Genomic DNA, 15,509 nt, shown 5'->3' on the forward strand with positions numbered 1-15,509 from the left:
CATGTCAATAAGGTTTCACTGTATTTTGTGTTTTGCGAGGATTTAGGATTAAGTTGTTTTTAGAGTAGGCAGCAAGTCTTTCTGTATCAGTGTTCATATGCTGGACTGTTACATATAAATTGTTCATAGCGGTGTGATTGTATACCTGCAGATCATTGGTAATTTAAGTGGTAGTTACAATACTGAAGTGTTGATAATACTGTATGTCATTAATATGCAAAACAAATAGCGGCCTCGAACAGATCCCTCAGTAACACCGTTTTTTTTTTTTTTTTAGAGGTTATTCATATATTCAGATTTAAATTGGGATCTGATGTAAATGAATCAAACGTACAAAACATAATAATAATAATAATAATAATAATAATAATAATAATAATAATAATAATAATAATAATAATAATAATAATAAATATGATGAATTATGTTGGAACCCAAAAAGGGCTCTAAAGAGAAAGGGCAATGAGCACATCAATCTAAAAGATTAGCAAGAAACACAGTTACCTAACGCATGGAGGAATAAACCCAACCATAATGCAGCTAACAGATAAGAAAATATTCTAGCTTAATTCTCTGCTTACCGGGCGAGTTGCCGTGCCGTTAGGGGCGCGTAGTTGTGAGCTTGAATCCGGGAGATAGTGGGTTCGAATCCTACTGATGGCAGCCCTGATGTTTTCCATGGTTTCCAATTTTCACACCAGGCAAATGCTGGGGCTGTACCTTAAGGCCACGGTTGCTTCCTTCCAACTCCTAGGCCTTTCCTATCCCATCATTGCCATAAGACCGCTGTGTCGGTGTGACGTTAAGCCACTAGCAAAAAAAAAAAAAAAATCTCCTTTCATAGATGCTTTGGCATATGCTGGTGTATCTGCTACAGTGTTGTCCTAATTCTGTTAAGATAAAAGTAACAAACCCAAATGGAACTGATAAAAGCAAAATATATGGAAAATACTAATTTCCCATGGAGGGAATTAGATATTTTTCACCAATAGAGCATGTCAAAAATATATCAGATGTAAAGTGTTTTTTTTTTTTTTCCAGGCGTTTGCTCTATTAACCAGTGTTTCGTCTTAGGTCTGACACTAGACTCTTCAGAGTGGGATGTGTCAGACCCTACCCACTGATGCTGGGGTGTATGCAGGTGAACTTACCAGAAGCCTCTTATGAGGCACAGTCTGATAACTGCATACGGGAGATTAATCTCTACAATCGTGCCTTTGCTGGCGGGACCTAGTGTTTACAGTGCACTGTGTCTTCTGGTATGGGCTAGAGCAATTTTGTTACTTTCATTGATCTGTCTCACCTTTGACAAAATGAAAGTGACTGAGGTATGAGTGATGCTAGTAATGCCATTCCTTCTGCAGCCAGTCCCTGCTATGAATGGTGTGAAAATACTGCTCATAGGTTCAGTTGGTGTATGCATTTCAGTGGGCTTGGCAGACTGATGTGTAATAGCAACTTCTGGCTCGGTGAGGAAAGCAGCGGGAAACTACCTCACTCCTCATTTCCCTAGTGCGCCTCTTCAGTGATGCCTAGGCCATCTATGACAGCTAATGGCAGAACTGTTGAGGATCCAACCAACCTTCGGGCTGAGGACTAAACATACATACATACATACATACATACATACATACATACATACATACATGGAATTATCCCACTCTGAAGAGTCTAGTGTCAGACCTAAGACGAAACGCTGGTTAATAGAGCAAACGTCTGAAAAACTTTACATCTGATATAGCAAAATATATGTCGCTTCTTGAGTTGCAGAGAGATATCAACAACAAAAAAAGGTACCATCCTTGAGAAGAACTTTGGTATTTCCTGGAAGGAACTAAAGTTGGCTGACAGTTCCCAGCCAGGGGGCTTAGTGACTGCTTTTCCCCTGTATTATTCTCTTTCTCTTAATGTTGGATTTTCTCTTTTTGTTAATCTTGGATTTTCTGGACTGCGTAACTAGAATGTTCCCATTCTGGCCACACCAAGGAAAGTCTAACTTCATCACCCGGGATATAAAATGTGCTCGCTCTCTGCAGTCAGTGTGGAGGAGTTGGAAAGCAGTTGTACTGGCTGTCGTCAGAGTTGTTGGTGTGGTGGGTGTCGCACTGGAGCTGGTATCACAGTATTGTCATGTTGAAGTAATGAGTGCAGTACTGTTTGTGTAATGCTATGGAGTACTGAGTACTGTGCGTGTACCAACATAGAACAGTTGCTGTGAGTAGAGTTGAAGCAGCATCAGTTTTCGTCGTGCGGAATATTCAGGACTGGGGTCGTTTCATCATTGCTGTGCTGGCTAAGCTGCAAGTTGCCATTACATTTTCTGCCAAGCCCACTAAAATTCATGCACCAGCCGACCCTATGTATGACATTTTCACACCCTTCTTAACAAGGACTGGCTGCGTAAGGAATGGCATTACTTGCATCGCAGTGTACTTCCTGTCATTTTCATATTTTAAAAGCATGGGATGAGACAGACAGGTCAATGAAAGTAAAAAATTTATTCTAGCCCATATAGAAGACATAGTGCACTGTTAACGCTAGGTCTCGCCATGAAAATATTTCCGTTAGTGACCTTGTATTTTGACAATTTTTATAATTCTTCACTATGTTTCAATGTCTGCTATTAAAAGAAAACTTCCTGTATGAAATATATAGCCCAATCAAATTTTTCTCCAAGTTTGAAATTTTCTTCATCAAGATGGTTAGCCACATAATGCAGAATGAAGTGGCATACCATAACTGAAAAATCCGTTTTTGTTGTTGAACTTATCTTACTCTGAAGAATAGGAAAATGTTGCTAGCCATCCTTACATTTTCCTTCTCAAATTGGTAAGAAAACATTCCAGCTGAATTCTCTCCTTTGATAGATCCTGTGGCATGGGCTGATACATCTACTACAATGGTGGGTCAACATTCTGCTAAGATAAAAAAAGGAAACCCAAACAAAACTAATAAAGGCAAAATATGTCTTTTCTTGAGTTACAGATATCAATATTAAAAAATGTACAATCCTTAAATATCCTTAGTAGAGTCTCAAAGAGGTACGGTATATGCACAGAGTATATGATTGTTTTAAGTTGCATAAAAGTAGCATTTGACTAGTCTCTTCTACTCAGTACAGTGCGCTGATCTGTTGTGACTACTATTGCATAATACATTAGATGCCAGTGCTTTAGCGTAGGGTGTTACCTTGATGATTTGAACTTGTTCTTTCATGAAAGAGAATAGACCCTATTTGTAATGATAGATTTAGTAAACAAGAGAATTCCTTTTCTGTTTGTTACTCTTAACCACGCTCTTTTTGTTAATGGTTGCTGCCGAGAGTGCAGAATCGCCAAGTCCACAGGTATTGAAGACTCGGAGAAGAATTTTGTCAGTGAGGTATATTTTTCAAGACTCTATCCAGTTAGCAGTTTGTTAGAGCATTTTAAAATATTTTTTGAATATAACTGTTGGGTTCTTTTGTCTGCCAAAACTAATTTTGAGTAATAAATTTATAAATACTTAAAGAAGAAAACATGGAAACAGTATTATACTTGAAAAAAAGAAACAACTTATTTAAAATAGCATGACTTGTTTCGTTCTTGAAAGAACGTAATCAGATTGTATCAAATCAGACTCGGATATTTAGGAACTTGAAGTCTGGAACGTATCGTTATGAGTCCTCTTTTCTCTCCACTCTAGCATAGAATTTGAGGTGTTGAGAAACTCTCGCTCTGTCATTAGTGCGATTCCAGCTGGCTATCCAGTCCGTTGACCTTCTACCACGCACGCATGGACCCCCACACACACACACGCGCGCGCCTTCGCCAATAACAGAGCAACGTTTTTTCAATACCTCACATTCTATGCTAGAGTGGGGGAGAAAAGAGGACTTCATTAAGATAAGTTCTAGAGTTCTACTTCCTAAGTATTTAAACAGAAATAAACATAAATGTCCATACATTCCTAAATATTTGATTGTGATTTGATAGAATATGATGTTACTTCAAGAACGAAACATGCCATTCTATTTTAATTTATTTCTTTTTCAGTTATAATACTGTTACTTTATGTTTTCTTTTTCAGCTAATTGATGATTCTTTACTCAATTAGTTTTGGCAGACTGATAAATTGAGTTGAAACTGAAAAGAGATGGCTTGAGATATTACAACAAATAAAATGCATATGGGCTAATAACAGTAACTTCCTGGATATTCCAAACCATTTCAAGAACTCTTGATCATGAGGTTTTTTTATTTTATTATTACAAAATTAAATTGCAAATACAGAGCTTGTTTCCTTCTTTCCCTTTTCAAAACACTGTGTATCCACCACCTTACTCCTTCAGCTAATTTTACTGCTCATCTAGTTTTACTCAGAACAGCAATGTTGGTGAGATCTTTTCAATTCGCAAGCCACAATTGCTGTGGTTGGGGTTGAGCCTTGGTTTGTGTTCTTGGGAGTTTGAACATTGAGTGAATATTCTGATGCCCATGGTTTTCTGCTGCTTCTCTTAATTCTAACATTTAAGATAATATATATTTTACCAGTTGCAAATGTTGAAATTGTATCACTATTTCACTATCAGGATATGTCTGGCCTTCATTGAGATCAAGTAAGATTCTCCCCCAGTGTGATAATAAATTTGAGTGTAGTAATAATTTCTTCATTCTAAAATGATCAACAAATTCATTGGCATTTAATTTCAGTTTCAAAAGTTGTTCAAATTTTATAAAATGTATTTGCAAAATATTGCTTAGTTTTTTAATAGCTTCAGTCATCTGAAACATAATAGTAATTGTATTTAAATTGTTATTTTTATAATTGTAACAATCTCTTACTCAAAACAACAAACTATTTCTTTTGTGCTTGGTGAAATAATGAAATGCTTTTGGAGCATTTTATCTATAACTTCAAGAGGAAGTTGCAACCTTCATTCCTTTTCTCTGGCAGTTAGAAAGGTGTATAAAACAGGCATGAACGGACACTACATCAGTTTCTAGTGGCAAAGGCTTAAAAAACTCTTCAGTAGATTTTTTATGATAAATTAGACCTGTATATTTATGAGCACTTATATTTACCTTTTCATAGGTTATGCAACATAAATGAAACTCCTCTGCAGAGTGCATGCCAGTCCTTGTGTGATCCACGTGCAGCAAGTGCTTACCAGATTTCCAGCGACACAGTTGTCCAGGAAGCTTACGAAATTACACCAGGTCATTCCCCTCCATCTTTGACGGAGGAGGAGGCCCGACGAATACAGGAAGAGCAAGATGCTGTGAGTTAATTTTGTCATAGCTTAATTTACCTTTTCTGAAATCATGTGTTTTACAATCTACCTCTGTTTTCTTTATCTTATTTATTATTGCCTTAGATGCTGTTGTTTATAGTAGCTGCTTTTGAGTGTGAGTTGCGCTTGGCGGGTGCACTCTTGGTCATGTATTGCAGAGCCATGACTAGAGTGACACTCGTCGAGTGAGGCTGTGCACATCTTCAAATAAGTTGTGCTAGATTCTATATAATATTCTGAAAATCATTTGTTCAAGAGAATTGCTCACAGCTGGCTGCATAGCATAATGTTTGGCTCTGACCTGCTCTCAAGGATATGATCGTGAATCCTAGTTCAGTCCAGTTTCATTCAAAATACAAATTTAATGGCATATTAATGAATCTTTTCCAAGTTAGATTTCCATCTCTTCAGTGTTCAATGAACCAAGAAAACTTGAAGGGTCATAATACCGAGCGAGTTGGGTATGTGATTCAGATGCTGTATTTGGGAGTTGCATCTCTCTGAAGTATTAATATAAGCATGAATTTGCAAAACATTGTAATCCCTGAAAAATTACACACACACACTCCCTCACTCTCTCTCTACTGGTTAGGATGTTTTTGTGGGGACCAAAAAAGGAGGGAATGTGCTAAAAATTTACATCCAACTTTTCTGTTAAATTTAAGGTTAGGTTTGAACAAAAAAATAATTACGAAAAAGAAACGAAGAAACAAATGTTTACTATTATAATTAATGAAAGAAATAAAGAAATAATGCATTTTAAGAACACCAACATGGTAAAACATCAAGGAAAACCGTTCTTAGAAACTCAGACTATACACATTGCTTACAATTATGTTTAAAGTAGTCATAGGAATGTCCAACATCTAGGTGAATGCCAGATGTTTCACGTGTGGATTAGCATCCACTTCCTCAATAAACTTTACTTTTTCATCATCTTTAAACTGGCTAGCTTTCTTCTCAATAACTGAATGTCCTGCAAACCACTATGCATAAGTATAGTAGGCCTAATTTATGCACAGATATTTTGTTCCAAGTAATCACCGCGTAATACGAAAATGCTTAAAGGGAATGTAGTATAATAGGGGTTAAATATGAGATAGGGACTATTTCGAGGACAAAATAAAAAGCATGCAAGTTTTAAGCAGGTGCAAGTTTTTTATTCATGCCATTAGTACAGTGTGAAATCCCATCTACGTACATAACTTTAAGAGTCTTCAGTCATTTTCTCCATAATTGGCTCCCTTATTTGTGTTATTTTGGATGACTTAATTCTGATCGCAGTTTTGCAGCTTTCTGTAAATTTTTTTCTGCTTTACTTCTTATATGGTTCTCAGGGTTCATTCTGAGATTCCTGTATCTCTGACATTGTCTACATTGTGCTCATTGCAATCAGACCGCTTTATAACTAGGGATAAAATTTATTTTTTGGTCCGTATTGAAATTATTTGTAATAAATAACACTAGTATATTTTTATTGTTCACCCACCTATTCAATACAGTACAATACAATACAATCTTAAAAATTAGGTCTTTGTCCTTATTAAAATTGTTAACATAACATTTTTACATTGGATGGTACATGTTTTGCCTATCAATAGTAGGGATCATCAGCCATGTTTTTTACCTGAAGAATAGATCATCAATCAATCAATCAATACTGATCTGCATTTAGGGCAGTCGCCCAAGTGGCAGATTCCCTATCTGTTGTTTTCCTAGCCTTTTCTTAAATGATTTCAATGACATTGGAAATTTATTAAACATCTCCCTTGGTAAGTTATTCCATTCCCTAACTCCCCTTCCTATAAATGAATATTTGCCCCAATTTGTCCTCTTGAATTCCAACATTACCTTCATATTCTGATCTTTCCTATTTTTAAAGACTCCACTCAAACTTATTTGTCTACTAATGTCATTCCACACCATTCCTCTGCTGACAGCTCGGAACATACCACTTAAGATGTATATAGGAAAATGTTGTTGTTGTTGTTAGTCGTTTAGTCACTTTCGACTCTCCGTGACCCCATAGACCAAAGTGCGCCATTTCTTCCTGTCTTATACTATTTCCCAAAGTCTTTCTAAATTGAGAGCCGTGGCTTCCTTGATGTCATCAATCCACCTCATCCGTTGTCGCCCTCTTCTCCTGTTACCATCAGTCTTCCCCAGCGTTAAGGTCTTTTCCAGTGAATCATGTTTTCTCATGATATGACCGAAGTACTTAATATTTATTTCCACCTATTCAATACAATACAAGATGTTGGCATTTAAGTTAAAACATTTTTTCAATGTGAGACATGTTTTGGCTTTTACTGTGAGGCATCTTCTGTCACTATCAAAACCTTATTTTTGTCAGGCATCAGGTTAAAATTATTCTAAAATGTGTTTGATGATGATTATAGGTGAGATAAAAATTTTACAGTTATCGTAAAAATGTTCATGAATGACTAAAAATATAATATAATGATAATCTCATGTGTAGTTCACTTGATGAATAGGACCTTGTAATGTATTATGAAAGACAGATAAAAAGGATGAAGCATTTTTGCCTGTGAGTTATTAAAATAACTATTTTCTTTTTCATAAATATATTCGTAAGGAGAAAGCACAATGGCAGGAACAGCCATTGCTTCATTGCCTTCCTTCATTTTTCTTCTTCTGTGTTGCTCTGGTACAAGCATCGTTTAGTCCCTCACTCTGTGAACCGCCAGCAGCTCATTTCTGGAGTGAAGTCATATACAGTGTTTATTTGTTGCATGTATGTTTTTTAGGCTTATCAGTGCATAGTTGTCTTGTGCTGAGTGAGAGCTGGTTGTATATTGCACAGTATTTGTGTGTGTTCTATTTTTGTACTGTACAGAAGTTATTACTGAAGATTTTGGTGTGGTGGTGTGCAGCGATACGTCATGGCATAAATTCTGATAAAAAAATTTGCCATGTGTGTTATTTGTGCTTTGTTTTGTTAATTAGCTGTTCTTTCTTAAGCACATTTTAATTTTACCACTTTTTTCACGACCGCATTTAAGTTTTACTATTGTTATTTTGAGCAATATGACAGCACAGTAGTACCCCGTGTTGCCTGGGGAAACTTATTAAATGCATGCCTCACCTCTCGAGCCCATAAAAAAGTATTTTTCTATTTTCTCCCCCAGTTTGCCTTACACTCCAATGCAGAGGTTCTTATGTGCCGTATTTTGCCTCCGATTACGTGCAAACCAAAAATAGCCCTTGTAAACTCCCCATCCCCTTTAGATCATAAAAATAATTTACAGCTTAGTCTCTTCCCATTTTTATCTATAACTTAAATACTGAATTTCACTAATTTATGTGCCGCCGTTTACCCGTGATGGTGTTGAGCAGTGCCGTTTGATATGGCAACTCTGTTTTCATAAGAGCAATACTGTTTTCTTAACATGGAATGAACTATAGCACAAGTTTCTGTTTCCATATGCATTTTAACAATCTGTACACCCATCGTAGTCCAACAGGTCCAGCAGCCTTTATCATTTCCACCCTAATTTCATCCATCCCTGATGCCTTCCCCATTTCCATATTACTGTTCTACATCATCTTCTACTTCTAATGTTTTATATACAACAGAAATACATTCTTCCTATTTGTTTGTAGTTTTAACCCCTCAGCGTCACAGCCATTTAAATAGCTTCCTACTCCGCGGCCGGATGAGATTTCAACTACACGCGACTGAAATGCATCGATTCACTTAAAGCATAACTACAAGTATAAGAGTAGCCCGATTTTCACGAAATTTGGAATTCCTTATGACAGAACTATGTATATGCAGATAATTACATAATTGTTCCACATTTCCTTAGTAATTTAGTTCCGTGTGATAGTTCGAAGCACTCTTTGAGACAGGGACTCAAGTCATACTCCTGGCAGCAGTACACTGACGTCTTCTTTTCGCCGTGTTTTGAACACAGGATACAATGTCTCTGAGGTTTGGATTTCCAACTCTTGGGTGCTAATTTCATGATAAAATGTCTTTCCTGCTACCTTGGAACTGTATTATCTGATGCGCGCCGGCCTTGAATATTTCGTTCCTCTCCCTCCCGAGCGTATTTTGTAAACAAACCTTTCACCAGCTGAACCCGATAAGGTAATTGCTCAATATTTGTCTCTGTGACCTCTGCGAGTATTATTAGAGAATTTAGCAATCATAACTCACTGTTGAAAACTTCTCTTTGACCTGTATAATTATCTATAGTCTCTTACACAAAATTTCCAAGTACTGTTTCCTCCTCATCGTCACTCTTATCATTTACCACTGCTACCTCATCTATTTCATTATCACTGCTGCTTATACTGTCACTACTACTTCCGATTAAACTTTTATCTGAATTATACAATATTTCAAGCACGTTACTGTCAGTCATACCTCGGCTGAGCGCGGCGCGTTACACGGACTGGTGAAGCTGCTGCGAGATCGAAAGCAACAGGACGAAACTGAATGAGGGGAATAACATTTATGACAAAACAAAGCAACTCGATACATATTTCAGATAAAAGGTCGAGACGTCTTTCAAACGAGATATATACCATGAACTGGTTCTCGTATCGTATGACAGAAAGCAACACTAACTGATGCCTACACAGAGCGCTCGTGGAGAGTTACGAAAATATTACAAGCTGAGAAATAAAGACAAATATAATAAATAAACCGCACTCCCAATGTACAAATGGAGCAAAGAACATCACACGAAAAGGCAAACTTCTCAGATCATCATTTCCTTATTTTATTCTGTGGGAAAGAAGAAAGCAAACAGACTTTTAAAAAAGCAAGAGATTAGTGCTCAGACTTATTTGACAAATAATTATCCTTGCAAAAACAACTACATTATAACGATTTTTCAATTCTTATTTACAACACTGATAAACCCGAAAATGTCTTCTTGGAAACAAAACAATTTTCATATCAGTAACTCCAAAACTCTTCGCTCTATAGCCGTAAATGTGAAACCATGTATGGGTCTATACCACGTATAGAGGTCGGCGGCTACGGAAGAAAAGAGGGTCTATACCACGTATAGAGGTCGGCGCTGAGGGGTTAATCATCATAGTGCACCACCAATTTCTGTCCTGAAAGTTTGCTCTTAATTTCTTGCACCCTTTCGTTCACCATTGCTGGAATATGCGTTTAGCCGGCCCCATGGTGTAGCGGTAGCATGCCTACTCTTACCCCCAGGTTCGACTCCTGGCCAGGTCTGATTTTTACCTGGATCTGAGGGCTGGTTCTAGGTCCACTCAGCCTATGTGATTATAATCGATCTACTATCTGATGATGAGATGATGGCCCCAGTCTAGAAACCCAAGAACAACAGGTGAGGGGATTTGTCGTGCTGACTGCACGACACCTCGTAATCTGCAGCCCTTCAGACTGACCAGTGGTTGCTTCGTAGGCCATGATCCTTTGGAGCTGTTGTGTTGTGTGGTTTGGTTCTCGAATATGCTTTTGTTTGATAATTTTGACACAAGGAATATCTCCAGCTTCTGCAACCAATCAATACCAATATATTAAAAAATTACTTCCTAAAGCTTTTTAAAATGTTGTTTAGTAAATAGTAAATATTTGATGACAGGCAACATACACCAACAACGTAGGCCATGTAATCTGACCTGTACAAGTTGAAAATGAGTTTGCATATTGTTTGAAAATCTTACGTTTTTATTATACATTCAATTTATGCCAATTAACTTTCAGTAAACAAAATTAAATGCAATCTGTCCTTGTATGAATTCATACATCGATGATTTTGATGTTTGTTTTCCAGCTTCGAAATTGGTATGTTTGCTTTTAAAAAAATGTGTCTGCTACAAGTTTTCCAAGATATTCACTGATTTTCTTTTTGTTTTGCACGCTGTTAAAATAGGGGTAATTGATGTCTGAACGCGAGATGTTTCGCGATCTTTACGAAAATTGAACTCTTAACATATTTTTGCAGGCATCAGGTGTCTTCAGATGGAATCATCTCTTTTCCACGACACCTGACAATTTCTAAACCAACACATTATGGTGCTCTTCTCTGTGCAATAAAACCCATGGTTTTCGTACTGCAGTTATTTTAAGGTTAGGCATTTTGTACCGTTCAAATGCACGTGATGGAATTACTCTCTATTTGTACATGCATTCCTCTGTGTAGCTGGCAGCAAACAAAAACTATGATGTCAACAGCTTCCTTCAACCAGCGATTATAAATCTTGATATTATCAACCTCCAATCTCAGTCAATCAGTGGAAATTTTTTGCATACTTCTGGTAATTTATAAAAAAAGTGGCTTATTTTCAATAGGCAAATTCGTTAGATTTAAAAAAATTCACAATGTTTTGAGAGTTCAAATAATTTTTTAAGTGGTTGAAGATTAAAATCATTAGTAATTACACACATAAAACTACGTGTTTTCAAAATATGCAACTGCAAAATATTCCATTCTTTATTCATTATTACTCCTATGTACTTCAAGTAGTGAAACATAGTTACACCATCTAAGAATGATCTCAAATTATCCCTAAGTAAAAATTTAATCAAGTCTGAAATAAATTTTAGAAAATCATGTTTTTAAAATTTTTAACTTTTTTAAAACCTTCTACCATGTCATCCGCTAAATTTGCACCATCAGCCTGCTCACCTCTAAAATTGTCCTCATACCTCGCAAATGATCTCAAGAATATGGCTGAATAGTATCACTGTCATAGTTCTATTTTTATATCACCGCGTAAGTTGACTATGCTGTTAGAGGGGTGCAGGTATGAACTTGCATTCGGGAGATAGTGGGTTCGAACCTCAGCTCTGAAGATGGTTTGCCGTGGTTTCCCACTTTCACACCAGGCAAATACTGGGGCTATACTTTAAGACCACGGCCACTTCCTTCCCACTCCTAGCCCTTTCATGTCCCATTGTCACCATAAGACTTATCTGTTTGGGTGCGACATGAAGCAACTTGTAAGAAAATATATATATTTTTATATCAAAACTCGTGTGTTGCATCATTACCAAGTTGAACTTGCCTGGGTGTACCATCGATGCAGAATAGACGTAATAAAGTTGAAACTTCATATATTTCCTCTGCAATGTAATAGGTTCCAAAATAAATTAATTCCCAAGAAACGATTCAGGTCTATTTACTGGAATTTATATTTCCAATGAAAATCCACAGCCTGTTTCCAGTCATTCAACTGGGTCAGGAATGGAATGAATGAAACCCCCATCTAGCGGTGAGGGTAGGAATTGTGCCGGCTGCCAAAGCCTGTCGCACTCCTCTGGGGCAGTGATAAATGACTGACAGATGAAATGAAACGATATTGGAGAGTGTTGCTGGAATGAAAGAGGACAGGGAAAATCAGAGTACCCGGAGAAAAACCTGTCCCGCCTTCGTTTTGTCCAGCACAAACCTCACATGGAGTAACCGGGATTTGAACCACAGAACCCAGCGGCGAGAGGTTGGTGCGCTGCCGCCTGAGCCACAGAGGTTCTTATATTTCCAATGCATCTGTAAATTCACTTGTTTGCTCTGAACACTTCAGAACTGTGAAATCTACAGGAAATGAACAGAGTAATGTTGAGGGACACTCACAATTTTGTCCTGATTTGTGAACGTCTATTTGATTGATTGACCTAACCATGTCTATCACACCCTTCTTTCTGATTTGGCTTCACATGCTTGCTTTAGGACTCATTGCAGCTGAGGACAGCGGGGTGGCTCAGTCTCAGACCAAAGTACTTGGAAACTGCTGACCAAGCTATTCTTTGTTCATCAACAAATCAGCAACTACTATTTACTTGCCAATAATGGGAAGTGGCATTTTTCCAGCCTTCAGCAGTTATTTCAATTCTAGAATGTGATACGATAATAAATGAGTAAAACAGATTATGTAGATAATAAAGTTTTCTGCTATAGGACATACAATTGCCCTGGCTGAAGGGATTTTCATAATGTTCCTTTATGCTTTAACTCATCTGTGTTGAGACATTTTTGGATTGAAAGCCCCAACTATTTTCTCATGATTCTGTAGGTCATTGCAAAAGTATATTAGCTTAAAGGAAAGTTTAAGAAAAAGTGCATTATTGTTTTGAATCATTAAAATGTTCTTGTGATCTTTCGACTGTTGCAGGAGTTAGCTCGTTTGCTGCAGGAACAGGAAGGCCTGCAACAATGCTCTATGCTGGATCAAGACCGGCTTATGGCCATTGAGGCGCAGGATAAAGAACTGGCCAGATTGCTGCAGGAGAGGGCAAGTAATGTGCATGATGATGCTTAATTATATGTTGGTTCACGAAGGCATGATAATTCTTTTCCTACTTCGTTATACATGCTAACAGATATAGAATAGAAAGTTCAACAATCACAGTTCCCAACCCTATTTTGATGTTCTTAGTATCGAATCTACGGAGGAGAGCAATCCTCAAGCGTTTTATCCTTGAAACTCCTCTCAGCCCCCACATAGAATGGAACCTCAGTTCTCCATTTTTAGAGGGACTCCAACAAAAGAAAACGTACAATCCAGGAAAATAAAAGTTCAGAAACAAAATAAATTCCTATCAAAATGGCCACTTTCTTCCCACACCTAGCTCCTTCCTGTCCCATCATTGCCATAAGACCTATCTGTGTCGGTGCGATGTAAAACAAATAGGGGGAAAAAAAATCTCTCATTACACTTATGAATAGAGTATCATGATGTAAGGACTTTGTTGCTGTTCCTATAAGTTGATGCCATTCTCTGTGATCCTGCATGTTCCAGTCAGTGTTTCTCCATGGCAAGTTAGTGATCTCTAATCTAATAAAATAAAACAGTTGTCTACACAGAGGAATTGTATAGCTCAGAATGCTTGGTACTGACAAGAAAATGGAAATTAAGGAGCTAGTGAAGAAAGAAAAAAAGAAAATTTTGAAGGAAGATCCTACGACCAGTGAAAGGAAAAGACGGTACTTGGTGAAAGAGGAAAAATGAAGATCTATACAGGCATGCAGAAAAGATCAGACACAATGCACAAGAGAAGATTGAAATTTTATGGACACGTTATGAGAGTGAGAATAGGCTAACAAAGAGAGTTATCAACTACATCCCCCAAGTAAAGAACACCACAAAATTGGTTCAAGAGACAAGAAAACATACGGCAGAAGTTGGGATCCGTACAAATGAGATCTGGAATCAAGCAGTGTTTCAAACTGGGGCTGATAAATTCAAGGGGTTCGAGGAACTACATACAAAGGCCAAGACCCTGTAGTCAGAAGGGAGGAGGAGGAGGAACCTCCATGAAAGGATGAAAAAATTCTGGGAAGAAAAGGTAAAACGAACCAGTAAACCACTTGTTTTCTGCTGTCCAAAGTAGGCCAAAATTAGACAAAATAAAGCACATCCAATGCAAAAGCATCCAATATGATGGCAGAATCCCTTTTTAGAATCTTACCTTATTGGGTTACTGGTGTATTTAGTATGTTCTTTTAAGTCTTGGAACTGCATAAATTACCGTTAGGCCTATTTGTAACTTCCAGTGGTTACACGATACACAGTTAAGAAAAGAGGAAAATAAATCAAATTACACAGCACTTTAAAACCGTAACACACAATAAACATCAGATGAATTGCACTAATACACAAATATCAGGTTGGGCAACGTGACGACTATAATAAAGGAACGAGGCGCAGGTCTCGGAAACCTGCCAGGGCCATAGAGATATGAAAGTTGCGGGTTTCCAGAAAAATCAGCGGTGATCCCTTGATTCAAGATATTATTTTCCAAAATAAACATTGCAAGGTAAATTCCACACAAAATTCATCTATCCAAACAATCCAGGTACACCATTTCCAAAATGAAATTAGATGCACTTTGCCAAGAACATTGCTATTAGGTCAAGAGGTAAACTAGTGATATCTTAACATAATGCAACTTCTACAATACAGTTTTGAGGGTAAGAGGGAACACAGGATACACGTTCAATATTAACTTGGCGCAGAGGCCAGTTCAACTTGCTCCCACACCAAAAACACTTCTGATGCGGGGAAGCGGAAAAACTAGTGACACAGAGTTACTAGAGGCAAACCCCGCGGGAAATTAAATTAATTTACAAATTACATGTTTAGTAAAACAAAGGAAAGGGGAATGCCTTGAAAGCAAACAGGCAGGCCCAGCTGAAAAACTAAGGCATCTGAAGTAATAGTGGCGAGTCTGGGCAAGTAGGGTAAACTCCTATGTGAAAATACAAGCGAACTTTAAATATAAATT

At 37.4% G+C, this 15,509-nt stretch overlaps 1 protein-coding gene across 2 annotated transcripts in view; it reads left to right on the forward strand.

The window, feature by feature from the left end:
- LOC136875595 (GRB10-interacting GYF protein 2) overlaps window positions 1-15,509 on the forward strand; it is a 171,146-nt gene that overhangs the window by 121,085 nt on the left and 34,552 nt on the right. For both annotated transcript variants that reach the window (XM_067149137.2, XM_067149138.2), the window contains exons 6-7: window positions 5,074-5,260; window positions 13,397-13,516. In XM_067149137.2, the coding sequence (XP_067005238.2) occupies window positions 5,074-5,260; window positions 13,397-13,516 (307 nt within the window). The remainder of the gene's footprint in view (window positions 1-5,073; window positions 5,261-13,396; window positions 13,517-15,509) is intronic.

The sequence above is a fragment of the Anabrus simplex genome, chromosome 6, assembly GCF_040414725.1.
Source record: "Anabrus simplex isolate iqAnaSimp1 chromosome 6, ASM4041472v1, whole genome shotgun sequence".
In the NCBI taxonomy this organism is placed as follows: Eukaryota; Metazoa; Arthropoda; class Insecta; order Orthoptera; family Tettigoniidae; genus Anabrus; species Anabrus simplex.